General features: G+C 36.5%; 1 protein-coding gene and 1 pseudogene across 1 annotated transcript; both read left to right on the forward strand.

Annotated features, from left to right (window-relative positions):
- LOC104757361 lies at window positions 6,213–7,683 on the forward strand. Its single transcript, XM_010480094.1, has 3 exons — window positions 6,213–6,300; window positions 6,503–7,236; window positions 7,306–7,683. Exons 1-3 carry the CDS (start codon window positions 6,268–6,270, stop codon window positions 7,622–7,624), a joined length of 1,086 nt encoding a protein of 361 aa, XP_010478396.1. The 5' UTR covers window positions 6,213–6,267; the 3' UTR covers window positions 7,625–7,683.
- On the forward strand, window positions 14,850–16,221 carry LOC104757362 (annotated as a pseudogene).

Here is a 16,474-nt window from a genome sequence, read left to right on the forward strand (position 1 = left end):
ATGCACACCGACCGACGATACATGTGAATTGAAATTAATAAGAACGAAAAATACATGCATTGGATAGATGGGTAGATCTCTTAACAAATGTTAAGTATGATAATAATAAACCTTAATTAAACTTTCCCTTTTCCTTTATGAATGAACTCTGCTGACTTCCAGTTGTTGTGAAGTTTAATCATCTCCACATAATCCTTCCTAACACCCATTGCCCTTACCGCACCACGTGCTAACTCAAACTCGATGCATTGATCCTTCTGGAGTGGATGCTCTTTCACCATGGTTGTGACTGTTTGTTGGATCGAGTTTACGAACTTGGTGCGGGCATATTCCATGACGCGAATTCTTTCGGCTATAGTGGTTTTTCTAATCGTTAGTGTTTTTCTTTTATTTTTCAAATTTTATTATTATTTTTAAAAATGTTTTAGACTTTTTCTAATAACCAAATATTTAGAAAAGAAAAACTAAAATCTAAAAACCAAAAACTAAAAACAAATTAAAAAAATTATTCCATTCATGGCCTATATCATCTGTACAAAGTATGTTCGTCTGATGCAATATCACAATAGATAAATGAATCCATTTTTGGGTATGATGTGGACATGTGAATGAATGCAGGAAAAATCAATAATATCAATTGCTGAGTAGAGATATGGAAAAAAAATCAACCTTATCAAACGGGACGAATTCTCCAAACAAGTCGACATAATTTTATTATAATGATGATCATCAACTTTCAAATTCAAAAATCAATGAAAAAATATCTCTTTTCAGAAATGAAAAATTCGAATTCAAGCCACTTCACTTTATCCATCATCACTCACGACAATAAAGTTTTTTCTTTTAATCCATGCAAAATTATCATTTTCATGTTCATCATTAAATCAATTTTAAATATATCTATATATACATATTTAGAGACATTTATGAAATAAATCATAAAGTTCATACATATTTACAATCATGCCATTGACATTAAATAATTAATTTAATAAACAAATTAACTTTACTTATATTTAATTTTTTATAGAAATTAAGTGTTTTAAAAGATAACAAACATAATTGTAAATGTATATAGATTTTATTACCTTATTTTATAAGGAAGTGAATGAAGGAGGTATTGTTCTTTAAAAATTTGAAAAACTAATTTGATAAAAAGTGACGTTTAGCCTTATATACTATATTTTACTTTTACAGATTTTGTATGATGAATTTTTACGGATCAAAAAATCTTTGAACATGTTGCATGATCCGCCTAGCATGGTGGATTTGAACTATAGAACCAACACTAAAACTATTAGTTTATTTCATATACTATAGATTTGTAGTCATAGTTTGGAAAATTAATTTATTAATTATTTAGTATATGAACTACAAAATATTACATATACTACAACACATTCTTAATATTCTAAAAACAAATTGTATACACATAAAAATATACACTAACATACCATATAGGTATATACCTCTGTTTAATTATAAAAAACAAAATTAAGTGTTTTAAAATTTTATATTATCTAATAACAAATTTAACGTAATTAGGTTATAAAGTGTATAAAACGTAAGAAGAAGAAAAAGCATTCTAAATAAAATTATAAATTAATTAGATAAAATTTAATTAATTGGAAATTTGAAAACTAAATAAATTAAAAATATTAATTAAAATACATTAATTTACTATAATTTAGTCCCGCAGTGTACTGCGGGTGAAAACCTAGTTTTTATTAGTATATATAAACAATACTTTTTATACCTAAACTAGTGTTCTTATCTATATAACCCTTTAAACAAATAACCCTACTCCATGTAAAATATTACACAAAATGCCACTGTATTTTAATACAAAATATAATAACATAATCTTAATATTAATTTGTTGTAACCTGAAAATGATTATCCAAAAAAATAGTAATTATTAATTTATTAGATTACAAGAAATCATTAATAAAATAATTTCGAAATTATTTTAAATAATAATAAAATGATCTCGAAATTATGTAATAAAATAATTAAACAGATTCTATTTATTGTTTTAGAAATCTTAGGAAACAATAAAAAACTATTTAGAAAATTATAAAACTAAGATTAAATATTTACATAGCTAAATCATTTAATAATAACAAATATATATTTAAATTAGGATACAACATTGTTTATATTTTTAAAATATATCTATATACTTATTTAAGCTATGTTGTTAAAAATTTAACCAGTTCTGATGTGACATATTACGAAAATGCTATTATATTTTAATTATTCTAATAACTAACAAAAGAAAAGTTTAGATTTGTTTACAAAATAATAAAACTCTATTTATTATTTCATAAATCTAGGAAATAATAACAAACTATTTAATTAGCTAAAACTTAATTGTTTATACACAATATTCACTATATAAACAATACTAAGTGTATAATATTGATAATATACATAACCTAATTGTAATTTTCACCTAGAAAATTAATATACAACATGTTATACCAATAACTTCAATTTGTAAATTTGGTATATTAAGATCTCTAAACACGATCACATAAATTTGTAATACCAAATCACGGATCAATAAATGTTTTGTTGGATTTTTTTGGCTTTACCGAATGTATAATTAATGAATTTGATATTGCACCAAACCAAAATAGTAGTACCAACTACGGGTCGAAATCAGAGTATGACCTTAAGTAAATTAAATATATGATTTTATAAAATATGTAGAATTAATAAATTTTCTACTATTATTTTGTAACAAACAAATCCAAATTTACATAAATATTTCCTTACGCTGGTAACATTATTCTACAAAATATTAACGTGTATTTATGAGTCGGGTAATAAAACGGGTAATGAGACGGGTAACGAGACGCTCAGAAATTAAATTAATATCCGATACTCGATCACTATTCATGGATAATATAATTATTATATCCTTCACTCGACCCTAAAGCTGCGGGTACCTTTTTCGGGACGGATACAAACCGAAAAATGGGTCCAATACGGGTATCGGTAGTAGTTTTCAGGCCTACCTATTATTAGTTTAATATGAATCAAAATTCACCATATAGTACTATATTATATAACATGTAAATGAATGATACAACAAAAACATAATATTAACAAATAACAAAATATAAAAAAATTCCCGTGCTACCAGCCCGGCTTATTATCTAGTTTATATATAAAATGCGTCCTTAACTATATTTGCCCCAAAAAAAAACATACTTATACAATAAGATAAAAAAATAGTGTGAGCTATGTTTTCTGTTTTGTAGTTACGAGTATTCTTCCTCACTTATCTCTCAAAACAGCTCTAGCAAAATGTCACTTTGCACTAGAATTAAATATCTTTTACGGATAAAAAATATTAACATCATTAATTGTCATATTATATAACAAAGGGATTTTTTTCTAATCCTACCTCATTTCATTAACCTTATAGTATTATAACAAAGGAAAATCGCTGACTAACATATCTCGAAAAACACAACTATGAAAATGTTGTCAACTGAAAATTTAAGTTGTCTATGGAGGCTCGTCACAAAATCAAGGATGCATAAATGATTAGGAAAATAATCATGAATTGTTGTACTGAAAACTAAAGTTATCTATATACAGTATAAGTTATTGGTGGACAACTTGTCAAATAGTGTGCCATAGGGAGAAAGACTATTTTTGTTATTTGACGTAAATGTTGTGGAATTTGAGAAAAAACATGCACAATGTGACATTTCTAAAAAACAATATTGTCCATGACATTTTCTTTAATAATTTATTTTGTTTTGCTCATCTCTCTTTGCGAAAAGATGAAAGAAAGAAGAAAAAAAATGTTTTTTTACAAATGAAAATAGTAAAAAAAAAAAAGGAAATAAACATTAGTGAAAATAGACCAGTTTGACACAAATTTGGCAATTAATTGCTAGATTAACATTTCATCCTATTCTTTTACTAGAATGATACAAATTTTATGTAAAAAGACTAAAAGTCCTTAAAATGTTAATTTTTATTTATTTATTTTTAATTAAAAATAGAAAAGAAGTAAATAAAAACTCTCGGGTCTATAATGTGAAATAAAGAAAAATAATAATAATAAGAGAGACGATGAGGAACAAGACGTTGCGGGATGGTGAAAACCAACGATGAGTCTAATTAGTCACGTTATGGTTGTGGCCAGTTCCTTTGGAGGTGGATGAGCCAATTCAAGACAGATCCAAAAAGAGAAAAGAGGGGAAGCAATCTGAGTTCTATAGCGTTGTTGTGTTGCGGCTGTGTGTTGTTATCGGAAAAGAGAACTAGATGTCGGGAGGAGAGAGAGAGCGAGTTGTGGGGAGGATATAGAGAACGAGTTGTTGAGGAGGTGGTCGACCACCAATGGCTCCGTTTAGTCACTCCATGGCTGTGGCAAGCCTCGATGGGGGTGGAAGAACAAAGCCGGAGTGAATAGAAGTGAAGAAGAGAAAAAAAAGTGAAAGGAAATTGGAGATAAAAGCAGTGTGGAGGAACCAACTTTTAGGGCTCTTCAACGCCGGAGCTAAGACTAGTACAGCAAGCTGAAGAGACTGGTGTGATTTCCAACAAACCTAGAATCCATAGCAACTGAAAGAACTTCAATAAGAGTTAAACTCGAGGAGATATGCACGTTACTTCCTGGCCAAGTAATTGCTGGAAAGCTGTGAAATCTGGGCTAAGTATGAACCCTAGAAACTGTATATATCCAATATACAAATCTGTCATTATTATATTAAATATACAAATCTGTCGTAACATTAAATAATTTTGTTGTCACTGTAGTTATATCTAATAAATCTGTTATCAAACAACAGATTTTCGATATCCAAAAACAAAACTGTCATAACTTAAATAAATCTGTCATAACATATCGTTTTAATGTAGGTCATTTTAGCGATTTTTAAAAAACTTTAATAAATCTGTTATCAATCGACAGAATTTTCATTAAACTAAAAAGTCTGTCATAACTTGAAACAAATCTGTTAGAACTAGACGTCAAACTAGTAATTATTTTTTCTTTTAAAAATCTGTCATAATAAAAAAATAAATTTGTTGCAATAGTGAAAAATAAATCTGCCACATATTATAACAAGTTTGTCTAATATTATGAAAATTTATCGTGTCTTAATAAATAAGTCTGTCATAAAAAAAATCTGCCGTTAAAAATAAATCTGTCATAACACTCTTCAAATAAATTTGCCGGCCAAAGTAAGTTTGTCAGAGAAAATTTGTCATGGACAAAAATCTGTCGTTCACAAACAAATCTGTCGTTCACAAACAAATCTGTCACAACTAGTCCGACAGACTTTGTATAAAAATTTTAATTTTTTAAAATATCGCTGGGAATTTTAATTAAAATTGACTTTTTCTTTTTCCTAACAAAGCAACAAAGGGTATTTTAACTATGAAAATAACTCAATTAACCCTCAAATTATATCAATTAACCCTCAAATTATATAAGTTAGTTTAGTAATTAACCCTTTAATTTGGTTCAAACTAGTCTTTTTCCCTAAACATTATCCAGACGTTTGACAAAAGTATAAAAAATAAAAAATAAAATAAGGAGATAAACATTCTTATATAAGTGACTCACAATTTTTTTGTTTTTCTAATAGTTATCAACTAAAGTAGAGTAGTTTTTATAATCATCCCAACAAATGACTAGACGGATCATGCATGTTCTTTCTTATTCATATTTCAATTATTATTATTTATAATTTTTAAGTTTAAAAATTCATTGATTGATCCTGTTACAACGAGAAGTCACTTTCCTCGAAAATTCACAGGCAACAAATCAACTACATACTGTAATAATTTAGTATATGGTATGTATCACATAGAAGTTAAACCTAGATAAAGTGGTTTATGTATCACATAGAAGCTTAAACCTAAATATAAAGTGGTTTAGTCACTTCTCTCGCTCAAATTTAACACGAATCAATTTTATCATACTGTATATAGTATGGTCTACTACCAATTAATGTTTCAACCTCTAGTTTTATATGGAGAGACTTATTTATAATCATTTACATAGGTCATAGAAAACAGCAAAACTGAAAAAAGCATTATTATTGTCTCCGTTCTAGTAGCGACTGCCTTGGCTTTGGCAAGATTCCAAAAACGAAAATTACACCAGAAAGGAAAACAAAAGCTTGCTATCCACGTATATATATCTCTTTTAAGGTAAGAGAAGATCTATGGTAGAGACTCACAGATACATCAACTTAACTTTGGTTTTCTTTCTTGGTGTTGTTATCTGCAATTATGTCTCGCCTTCTCCCCAAGCTCTCTCCCCTCGTAAGATCTTCCTTGATTTTTGTTCAATTTTCTAATTTCTTTTGCTTGTATTTTCTTAGATTATAGATGGTTTACTTTTCTACTTTATTACACTAGATTAGATAAGGATCGGAGGGTTGAGTTATAGATCTAAGCTTAATTAGAGAAGGTGATGCTTCATTTACTTTGATTGGTCTTAATCTCTGTGTGTTTAACATGGCAGATTCACAAGAGCAGTAGAATCGTTCGTTCATTTTCATCCTCCACGACCGGCCCATATGTTTCGATTTGCAGCATGATGGAACCCTCACCGGACGGCGGCAACCTCGGACAAGTCATGTTGTTCAACCTAGTAAATTCCGAGTTAGTCAGAACAGACAAAACATATCCCATTGAGCTTTATGACGCGCAGTTGGTGGGAGCTTCCCATGGATGGGGATTTTTCTCTAATAGAAGAGATCGGTCGGTCATTATCAGCGACTGTCTAAACCCCTACGCTTCCAAGTCAGAACCAAAGATGATTCCTCTGCCTTTTTTTACCGGAATGTACTCTGGCCAAACCGAAGTCGTGTGCAACGTGGCCATGTCCTCCTCTCCTCCTGATCAAGACGAAGAAGATTGCGTCGTTGGCATCAAGTTCTTGGGTAGACAGCTGAGCCTCTGCAGGCCCCGTCGTGACCTGCGTTGGACTAACATCCTAGCACCTTTTGAGTCATGGGATAGCTCAAAACTTATGTATTCCAAGAAAGACCAAAGGTTCTATTTGCTTGCTCCTGGAGGCAACTACTTATGCTCCTGGGATCTCAACTTCAAGGAAGACAAGAAGCCTAAGTTCCATGAGTTGGTTTTGCACAACCTTCCCAGCATGCCACGTTCCCGACGGAAGCAGTTGGATTCCTACTGCAGGGAGGATCACTGGGTGGAGTCACCTTCGGGCGAAAGTTTCCTTGTCAAATGGTACATCATATAGATATTTTATATAAAGTGAAAGAAATAGTAAACACGTTTAGGTCTTCTCGGCTGCAGGTACTCAGAATACACTCCTGAAGGGTTCAAAGCACCGACTCTAATGGTGTTTAGAGAGGAGTACACACAAGATGGGAGGAAAAACATGGTTTACACAGAGGACATTGGAGATTTGTGCATTTTCATTTCAAAGGGAGAAGATTTCTGCGTCGAGGCGAGCTCTTGTCCTGGACTCCACCGTAACTCCATCTTTTTACATGGACGTTTGTTAGCGACGTTCAATATGAGCAACAGTACCTTCTGGTGCTATGAATATCCCCTAGGTACACCAGCAAAAATTCCCTACTGCCCGTACTGGCTTCCTCCGTTTTCTCCCTAGTGCTCGATCGATCCTTCCTTCATTGCTGTTATTGTCTGTCTAGTTGGTTGCTTCTGTCCTGTTTTACCGATTTGAATTGTCAAGATCATCTAGTTAACGAATTCTTTTGGTATTTTGGAATAATTGTTACAAATTTGAAATAATTGTGTAAGGATATTCCGTGTGTCACGAATTTATCAAGATTTTGCATCGTAAATTTCATAACAAATTTATCATAGTTCCGGATCCTATATTAGCTTTTGTGTTCCCCTTGTTTGAATAAATTTATATTTTTTGAATGAATCCCAACCGAGATTACACCACCTTGTCAAGTTTAAAGCTTGTATATGGAATCCAGTAGTCCATGATTGACTCATAAATATTGATGTAATCTCTACTCTCTCATTTTATCTTTCAAATCTGTATGACTTAATCGGGTACCTTTAAATTTTTGCATTTTCAATAGAATACCTTTTTTCAAAAAAAGAAAAAAAGAAAAAAAGAAAGCAGAGATATGGAGACTACAATTTAGACCAGAGTGAATCTGGATTCTCTAGTTACACATTTCTAAAACTTAATCCTCTTACTGTTATAACAAAAAGATTCATCATCAGCATGTCAGTATTTGATATTCCAACTGCAACTTACAGATTTAATTTATATGCACGTTATTTTTTTTATTTTTTTTTGAATGAATGTAAAAATATATTCAAACCAAAAAAGTTCTTTTTACAATAAATGCATCCTTGTTTTAAACTTTATTCAAAAAGGTAGAAAAGAGTTGAGAGATATCAGATTAAGTATGAGAAGCAAGCCAGAGTTGAAGCCCGTCTGCAAACTTCGTGGTATGCTTCTGCAAGGTAAGAAGCTTGTTTCTGATCAAGCGATCCAGGAACTGAATGAGCTGAGCTGATGTACTAGGAGTGCCTCCATGACGTCGACGGTTTCGCTCCAACCAAATGGTATGGACTGTGGCTTGAAGAGCAAGGCGTAAGAGAAAACAAGCAGTGCCCTTAACATTCGTACCCGAGAGGAGGATCAAGAGCTGTGAGAGTTGAGTTGAGTAAAATTGAGGGCAGAGAGAACGAGCCATAGCCTGCCAAACACTTGAAGTGTATCCACAGTCAAAAAACAGGTGAGAAACTGTCTCCAGCGGGGCAGTGCAGAGGCCACAAGAATGGTTCAGACCCTTGTTCCACTGCAGCATGCGATCCCCGGTGTTGAGTCTCTGATGGATCGCTAGCCATAGAATAAAAGAGTGCTTTGGTATAGAGTATTGAAACCAAACACTCTTATACCAACCCACTTTTGACCCTTCACGATGAAGCTGTAGCCAAGTCTCAGTGGTGGAGAACTGAGAATCATAGGAGTTGTCTGACCGCCGCCAAAGAGCAGTGTCGGTGTGTTCACACGGACCACGAGCCTGTAATGCAGTGATTTCTGATTCAACCTGGGTCAACATGACAGAGCGCCGACGACGTACTGAGTGGTCCTGCAAGACCTCTGCAACTGTTGCCTGCGAAGTGATTCCAAGTTCAATGAAACCTCGTTTCCCAAGCAGAGGAAAAAGGCAACCAAGAGAAGACCAATTATCATGCCAAAAAGAAGTAAGCATACCATCACCAACTTCCACTTTATGAAATTGTTTTGCAAGCGTCCTATACTTAAGAAGTTTTTTCCACATCCAAGAGTCCCTGGTAGACTCTTTTACTGACCAAAAAGAAGCCCCCCTCAACAGCTTACGCTGAATCCAATTAACCCAAAGAGAGCCTGTGGCGGAGACTATACGCCAAATCAGTTTGAAACAGCTTACTTTGTTGACCTCAACATGCGACCTCAAACCAAGACCACCTTCCTCCTTAGGCATACAAACATCTACCCACGCAAGCTTATTTTTCTTAGCATCAAGCTCTGGACCGGACCAAAGGAAAGCATTACAAAGCCGTTCTATCTCCTGGACGCATGCACTAGGTAACCTGAAAGCAGAAACCCAAAAGTTTGTAAAACTGGCAATCACTGAACGAAGCAGTTGCAACCTCCCCGCAAAAGAGAGGAATCGATTCTTCCATGAGCCAATGCTACTACGGATCTTTTCGATGAATGGAGCACAGTCATGGACTGTCATTCGTTGGGTGAGCAGGGGCAGCCCTAAATAACGAACAGACAGAGAACCAGAAGCAAACGGAAAGCGAACAAGGATGTCATCCCTAATGCGACCAGTAACCCCTGCTAAAAACAGAGTCGATTTCTCCAAACTGATGGACAAACCCGAGATTGCAGCAAAGTCCCTAAAGACCTCTAGCATACCTTCCATAGAAGAAGCTTTCCCATCAGAAAACACCATGATATCATCCGCAAAACAAAGGTGGGTAAGGTTTAGACTACGACAACGAGGATGATAGCCAAACTTACGCGCAGCCGCATCACGGTCAAGCATGGGAGACAACACGTTCATACAAATGACAAAAAGGTAGGGAGACAATGAACAACCTTGATGCCAACCTCGCTCGCTATTAAAAAACACCGCCAACTCTCCATTCACCTGAACCGAGAAAGTGGCAGTAGACACACAAAGGTGAATCCAGTGAATGAACTCATCCGGCAAACCAAGAGCGGATAATACATTTAAGAGAAATGGCCACTGCACCGAGTCAAAAGCCTTTGAAATATCTATCTTCATCGCACATCTGGAGGAAACTCCCTCCTTATGATAGTCCTTAACAAGTTCTGTAGCAAGAAGTAAATTCTCCCTGAGTAAGCGGTCCTTTATGAAAGCAGATTGGTTCGGTGCAATGAAATCAGGCAGGATAGTCTTGAGACAGTTCGCCAAAATCTTGGAGATAATCTTATATAAGACATTACAGCATGAGATTGGTCTGTAATCCTTCATTTCACAAGCCGAAGTGGTTTTTGGTATAAGAGCCAGGATTGTTGCGTTAACACCCTTTGGCAAAAAACCAAATGCAAAAAAGATTGGACAGCCTTTGTGAGATCCGAACCAAGGATAGACCAAGTACTCTTGAAAAACTCCACCGTGAAACCATCTGGACCCAGAGATTTGTTTAAAGGCATGGAGAAGAGAACTTGTTTCACCTCCAGTGCTGAAACCTCTTGAAGAAGTCGGCTTTGCTGATCCGCAGAACATCTAAAAGGTAACAGAACCCTTAAATCTGTAACAGAGATACCAGTGAACTCAATTGGTTTATGTGTTAGCAAATGTGTAAAAAACCGAATCCCTTCAGCCTTAATATCATCCATAGCAGTTAGACAATTACCATTAGGGTCGATAATCTCATGAATCGAGTTCTGAGACTGTCTCTCTGTGATGGCATTGTAAAAAACTCTGTTATTCTTGTCCCCCACATTCAACCAGTGAAGTTTAGAGCGTTGCTTGAGAAATCGCTCCTCCAAACCTGCAAACCGCTCCCAACGAGCATGAGCCGCTGCTTCCTCCGCCACATCCTGAGGTGTAGGATGCAAGTGAGACGCTAGTTGTTTTGTACAAAGATCCTCATAAGCAACCATTGCTCGTCGAGAAATATCAGCCAGTGTGTTGCGACTTTGCTCTCGTAGAACAGGCTTTAACTGCTTTAGCTTCTTGCTCAGAAAGAACAAAGAAGAAGTAGAAAGATAGAGAGCTGGAGTAGTCTGCCAATAGTCCGCAACACTCGGTAGGAACTCTGGTTGCGAAACCATGAGATTAGTAAACTTAAAAGGTCCCTTCTTCTGCTGCATTTCAGAATCAAAGTAAATCTTGCCACGGAGATGATCAGAGCATCCCCCAGCCTCCACCAAATAGTAAGAATGTGGAAAGGATTGGGACCAGTCCACATTATGAAGAACTCTGTCTAGCTTCTTTCAAATAAGACCATTCTCTTGATTATTACTCCAGGTAAACAAACGACCCAAAGCTCGCAACTCCAATAAAGAACAATAACGTACCACGTCTTGAAAATCACGCATCCCAGAGGTTAACAACGGAGTGGAGACAGCATTCGAATGCTCCTCAATGTCCAGAGTTTCGTTGAAATCACCAAACAGAGCCCACGGCTTACCCTAAAAAGAGGCTAAGTCGTGCTGCCTCTTAATATCAGCCCAAAGCGCTTTCCTTTCCGCTGCAGTATTATACGCATATATAAAAGAGCACCAAATCTCATCCACACCACCACTCATCTGAACAGAACAAGTGATCATCTGCCCACTCTTGAAAACAACCTGAACCTTTGTTTGCGGGTTTGACACAAACCAAATCCTTCCCAACCGACTGAAACCATAGTTAGACACAAGGTGCCAATCACCAAAACCCTTTTTCATTACACGATCCACATTTTGCTCTTGAACCTTCGTTTCCAAAAGACAACCAAACTGAAAACCATTTTTCCGGACCCACTTCTTGACAACATCCTGTTTATTTGATTTATTAAAACCCCGAATATTCCAAAAAAAAACCCAACATTAACGGTTGCAAGAAGAGTTCTTTCTGCCAAAACTTCGAGGACCAGCGTCCTTGGTTTTCTGAGATGATTCAGACAAAAAGTTATGAGCATCCTTGGAATTCCTCAGCTGCTGCACACAGAGAGTAACAGGATCCTTAGGCGCTGACGGCTGGCGAACTGACTCCAAGACAGACTTATTTCCTGTTGCAGAGACAGGAGGAGCTCCAAATTTCTCAACCGCATCAAGAACGGCATCAGGTTCAATCTCCCCTTCCTCAGTATCTCCCAAAGCAGCGAACCGGGAAGGAGAAGCGATTTGAACCTCACCATAAACTAATTTTTTTGCATTGCTTGCGAGTTTTTACCACCCGAAGTAGTAACTTCTGTCCACTCCTCTGCAGTCCCCAAACCCTCCTTCTCAGTAACCAGTGGAACAGAAGATGCATCAGAGCTGAGATCCGTAACATGCCCCGCCACAGGCATAGTTTGCTCAGGCAGAGTAGTGTTCTCTCCTTCCGCAGGCATGGTTTGTTCTACAGGCTTAGGTTGCTCCACCACTGGCGTGGTGGTAGGCACATTAACGCGAACAGTAATAGCCGCTTCCGTCAAAACAGGTTAAACGGAGACTGGGGACGAAGATGCAGTTGCTAGCTTCGCCAAACAGCCGTCAACAGAGTGGCCCCACTTCCGGCAGAAACCATAACGATTAGGCAGCCAAGGGTATTCATATTGCACACAGGCTTCAACTCCACGCACTGAAAAATAGTACGTTTTTGGTAGCTCGTGCATAAGATCCACATCCACAAAAATCTTAGCATCATCAAAATTAGTAACTAGCTCAGTGTCCGGGTGCAATCTCTTAGGTTCACCCACCGGACTTGCAAGAAAGCTAAGCCCCTCCCAGGTGAACATTGAATGCGGAACATTCTTGATTGTAACCCACAAAGGCATTGTGCGAATCTCTGGTTGGGCCTCCTCTGCTATCGGAGACCACTTCGAAACCATCATTGGCAAAGCACAGATGTTCCACATACCCCTACGGAGTGCTCGCAGGCGAGCAGACGCATTACGGATACGGAATTTGACTGTTGTTTCATTGACTGCATAGATGTCGATCTTAATGTTTTTATCCCCCAAGTTCCAGATCTTGTTTACAATAACATGGATCTTGTCTACATGAGGCGCTTCAGACGGAAACCTACCAATGAGAAAATCCTCCCACAAAGGCACCGAATCCTTGAGAATGGCATCTGGAACAGCGACCGTTGTCTTTCCATCTACCGTCAAAACTTCAAAATCAAACTTCGTGAGGCTTGGCTTACCTCCTATGACATTAGTATAAGATTTAGGAGTCGTAGCCTCCTTCTGCGGACTGGAAACAGTATTCAAAACCCCGACAGTACCCTCCACCATCATGAGAAACCCCGATGGCCAACCGCCGAGACGCTGTGGAACGTGCAGCGCACGACAAAACCCTAATCGCCTTCAAAATCGCACCCTTGCTGATGTGGCACCCTCTTCTAACAAGTGTTTCGACACAATATACAGTATTATATGCACGTTATTGTACCACAGAGAACACCATTTTGACCAAGACAGAAAACATATATATAATTTCTATGATAGGTTGAATACTTCCATAATAATCCTCATGTGTTATAGATTTATAATATGAAAACACACAATTATTTATTATTTTTGCTCTTTCTTAAGCTGATATAGTGTATGACATGGCTTTGTGAAGCGAGAGAGTATTACTAGATACTAGTTAGCAAAAAACAAAAAATATATATAGATACATATAGAGATCAAAGAATTTCCAAAGAGAAAGCTCACATCTCCAAAGCCATAACTCCACATGATTATTTCTTAAAACTCTTTTTTAACTGCAACGCTTCAAATTTTAACTGTTTACATTGAATTTTAATTTTTCGTGTTGTCAATATAGTACATTTAACGAGTCTCCTAGAGTCCTAATTATACATTACATCGTTATAAAAACATACATACTAATAAGTTTAGACTCAACACTTACTAGAGTAGACCCCATATGTAAGTTTTTAGATAGAGAGATGTGTGAAAAATATTGTTGGCTCAGAATTATTAATGTACTTGTAGATGATTCTGTCAACAAAGTTATTGTAACTTTTGTAAGAACTGTGAGTGGGGCTCGGTAATGAGTACCGACTACCGAGTACGCAATGGGTTACAAAGAGATACAAAGAAAAAGCAACAAAATATAGAAAAATTGAAAGAAAAAAAAAAAGCATTATTATTGTCTCTGTTCTAGTAGCGACTGCCTTGGCTTTGGCAAGATTCCAAAAACGAAAACTACACCAGAAAGGAAAATAAAAAGCTTGCTATCCACGCATATATATCTCTTTTAAGGTAAGAGAAGATATATGGTAGAGACTCCACAGATACATCAACTTAACTTTGGTTTTCTTTCTTGGTGTTGTTATCTGCAATTATGTCTCGCCTTCTTTCCAAGCTCTCTCCCCTTGTAAGATCTTCCTTGTTTTTTTGTTCAATTTTCTAATTTCTTTTGCTTGTATTTCTTAGATTTTAGATGGTTTACTTTTCTACTCTATTACGCTAACGGAGGGTTGAGCTATAGTGATTTATCTAGAACGATTAAGACCAAAATCTATTCATCCCTCGGCAGTCGGCAGCATATGAACAAATATAAACAAAGATTTAAGTATTGTGACTTTTGTCTTAATTATCTGCGACAACGATCGAGAATAAGCTGTGTGAGCTTTATATTCTAGAAACACACACATGAGATGAGGATTAAAAGCTATAGAGCAATGATTTTCACCTCATCAAAAGAAGTAGGTCCAACTTATACTTTTTAACCTTTTAATTAACACGAGTCATGACTCATTAAAAAATTGAGGATTTACATTTATGTTTGCTTAAACATGGCAGATTCACAAGAGGAGCGTTCGTTCGTTTTCATCTTCCACGACCGGTCCGTATTTGTCCGTATTTGTCGCTTACTGTCAGTGCAGGACCCCCGTCGGAAGGCGTCTGCAACGGAGAAGTAGATTTGTACGACCCTGCGAAACAAGAGTTACTCAAGCTTACGGACAAAGCAATTCCAGAAGAAATCATTTCAGCCAAATGGATCGGAGCTTCCAAGGGTCAGTTCACTCTGACACACAAGACCGTTGTGTACTCCTCACCGACTTTTTGAACCCATGGAATTGCAAACCAAACCCCAAACTCTTGACTCTGCCTCCGCTTAACCCTCTGCTCTCTTGCCAAACTGATGTGATCTGGAACGTGGCAATGTCCTGTTGTCCTGATGACGATGAAGACTGGGTTGTTGGCATCAAGTCATTGGGTGACCAGCTCAGTTTCTGTAGGCCCCATCGTGACTTGCGTTGGACTAAGTTCCAAACACCTTTTGACTACTTTCCAACCTCGAATCTGACGTATTCCAAGAGAGATCGGAAGTTTTACTTGCCTGGTCCTGGAGGCCATCACTTGTTATCCTACGATCTTCACTTCGACAAACCCGACCATCCTGAGTTCCATGAGTTGCAGTTCCGAAACTTTCCAGAGTCGTTCAAGTATGACTCTGAGCAGTCGGAGATGTTTCCTTCTTCTTGTAGGACAGAACGCTTTGTGGAGTCACCCCTCTGGAGATGAACGTTTCCTCGTCAAATGGTATAATAATACTGATCTATAGCTACTACCGTACTACATTATTGCTGAACCATTGATCATTGGTTTTTGTATGCAGGTACGCCAAGGGTTGTTTGGCTTATTCGAGTAAAATCACCTATGAAACGCAGCGGTTCATGGTGTTTAGAGAGGAGGAGACTACAGAAGGAAGATTCATGTGTTACACTGATGACATTGGAGATCTCTGCATCTTTGTTTCAAAGAGCGAGGCTTTTTGCGTCCCCGCAAGCTCTGTTACTGGCCTTAAGCCAAACTCCATCTATTTTGTTGGCTTTAGCGTAGGTATCTACGATCTTACCACCAGAGATGTCTCTGCTTTTCGAGCTCCCAGAGGTGCACTGAATCATATTGTGCAACCTTACTGGTTTCCTCCATCTTCTAGCTAGTTCTAGGATTGGATGGCTTTGTTTGCTTCGATTCTACTATCTCTCGACTTCCTAAGAACTAAATTTCGGTCATCTATGTTCCCTTTCGACTGTATTAATTAGTTTATTATGATCAATGGAATATATTGTTCTTCTATAAACATATTGTGCATACACAATTCACTTCATTTGTTTAAAATGAAGTATCACCTAAATACACTATAGCTGTCACATGTTTCACCATCCCAACTATAACAATAAATGTATTTGAGCCAAAAAAGGAAAGTATGCTATGGCATTAGAGAAATATTGTTTAAAATTTATATCCATTTTCTTTGGTAAAATTAAAAATCTATCAACAATTTTTTCATACCCTT

Source organism: Camelina sativa, chromosome 17 (genome assembly GCF_000633955.1).
Source record: "Camelina sativa cultivar DH55 chromosome 17, Cs, whole genome shotgun sequence".
Lineage (NCBI taxonomy): Eukaryota > Viridiplantae > Streptophyta > Magnoliopsida > Brassicales > Brassicaceae > Camelina > Camelina sativa.

What these genes read in the sequence shown, in the direction of transcription:
- LOC104757361 (XM_010480094.1), top strand. Translation starts at nt 6,268, where the DNA reads ATGTCTCGCCTTCTCCCCAAGCTCTCTCCCCTC. An exon ending in TCCCCAAGCTCTCTCCCCTC is followed by an intron (nt 6,301 to 6,502) that starts GTAAGATCTTCC and finishes TTAACATGGCAG; the next exon opens with ATTCACAAGAGCAGTAGAAT. An exon ending in GAAAGTTTCCTTGTCAAATG is followed by an intron (nt 7,237 to 7,305) that starts GTACATCATATA and finishes TCTCGGCTGCAG; the next exon opens with GTACTCAGAATACACTCCTG.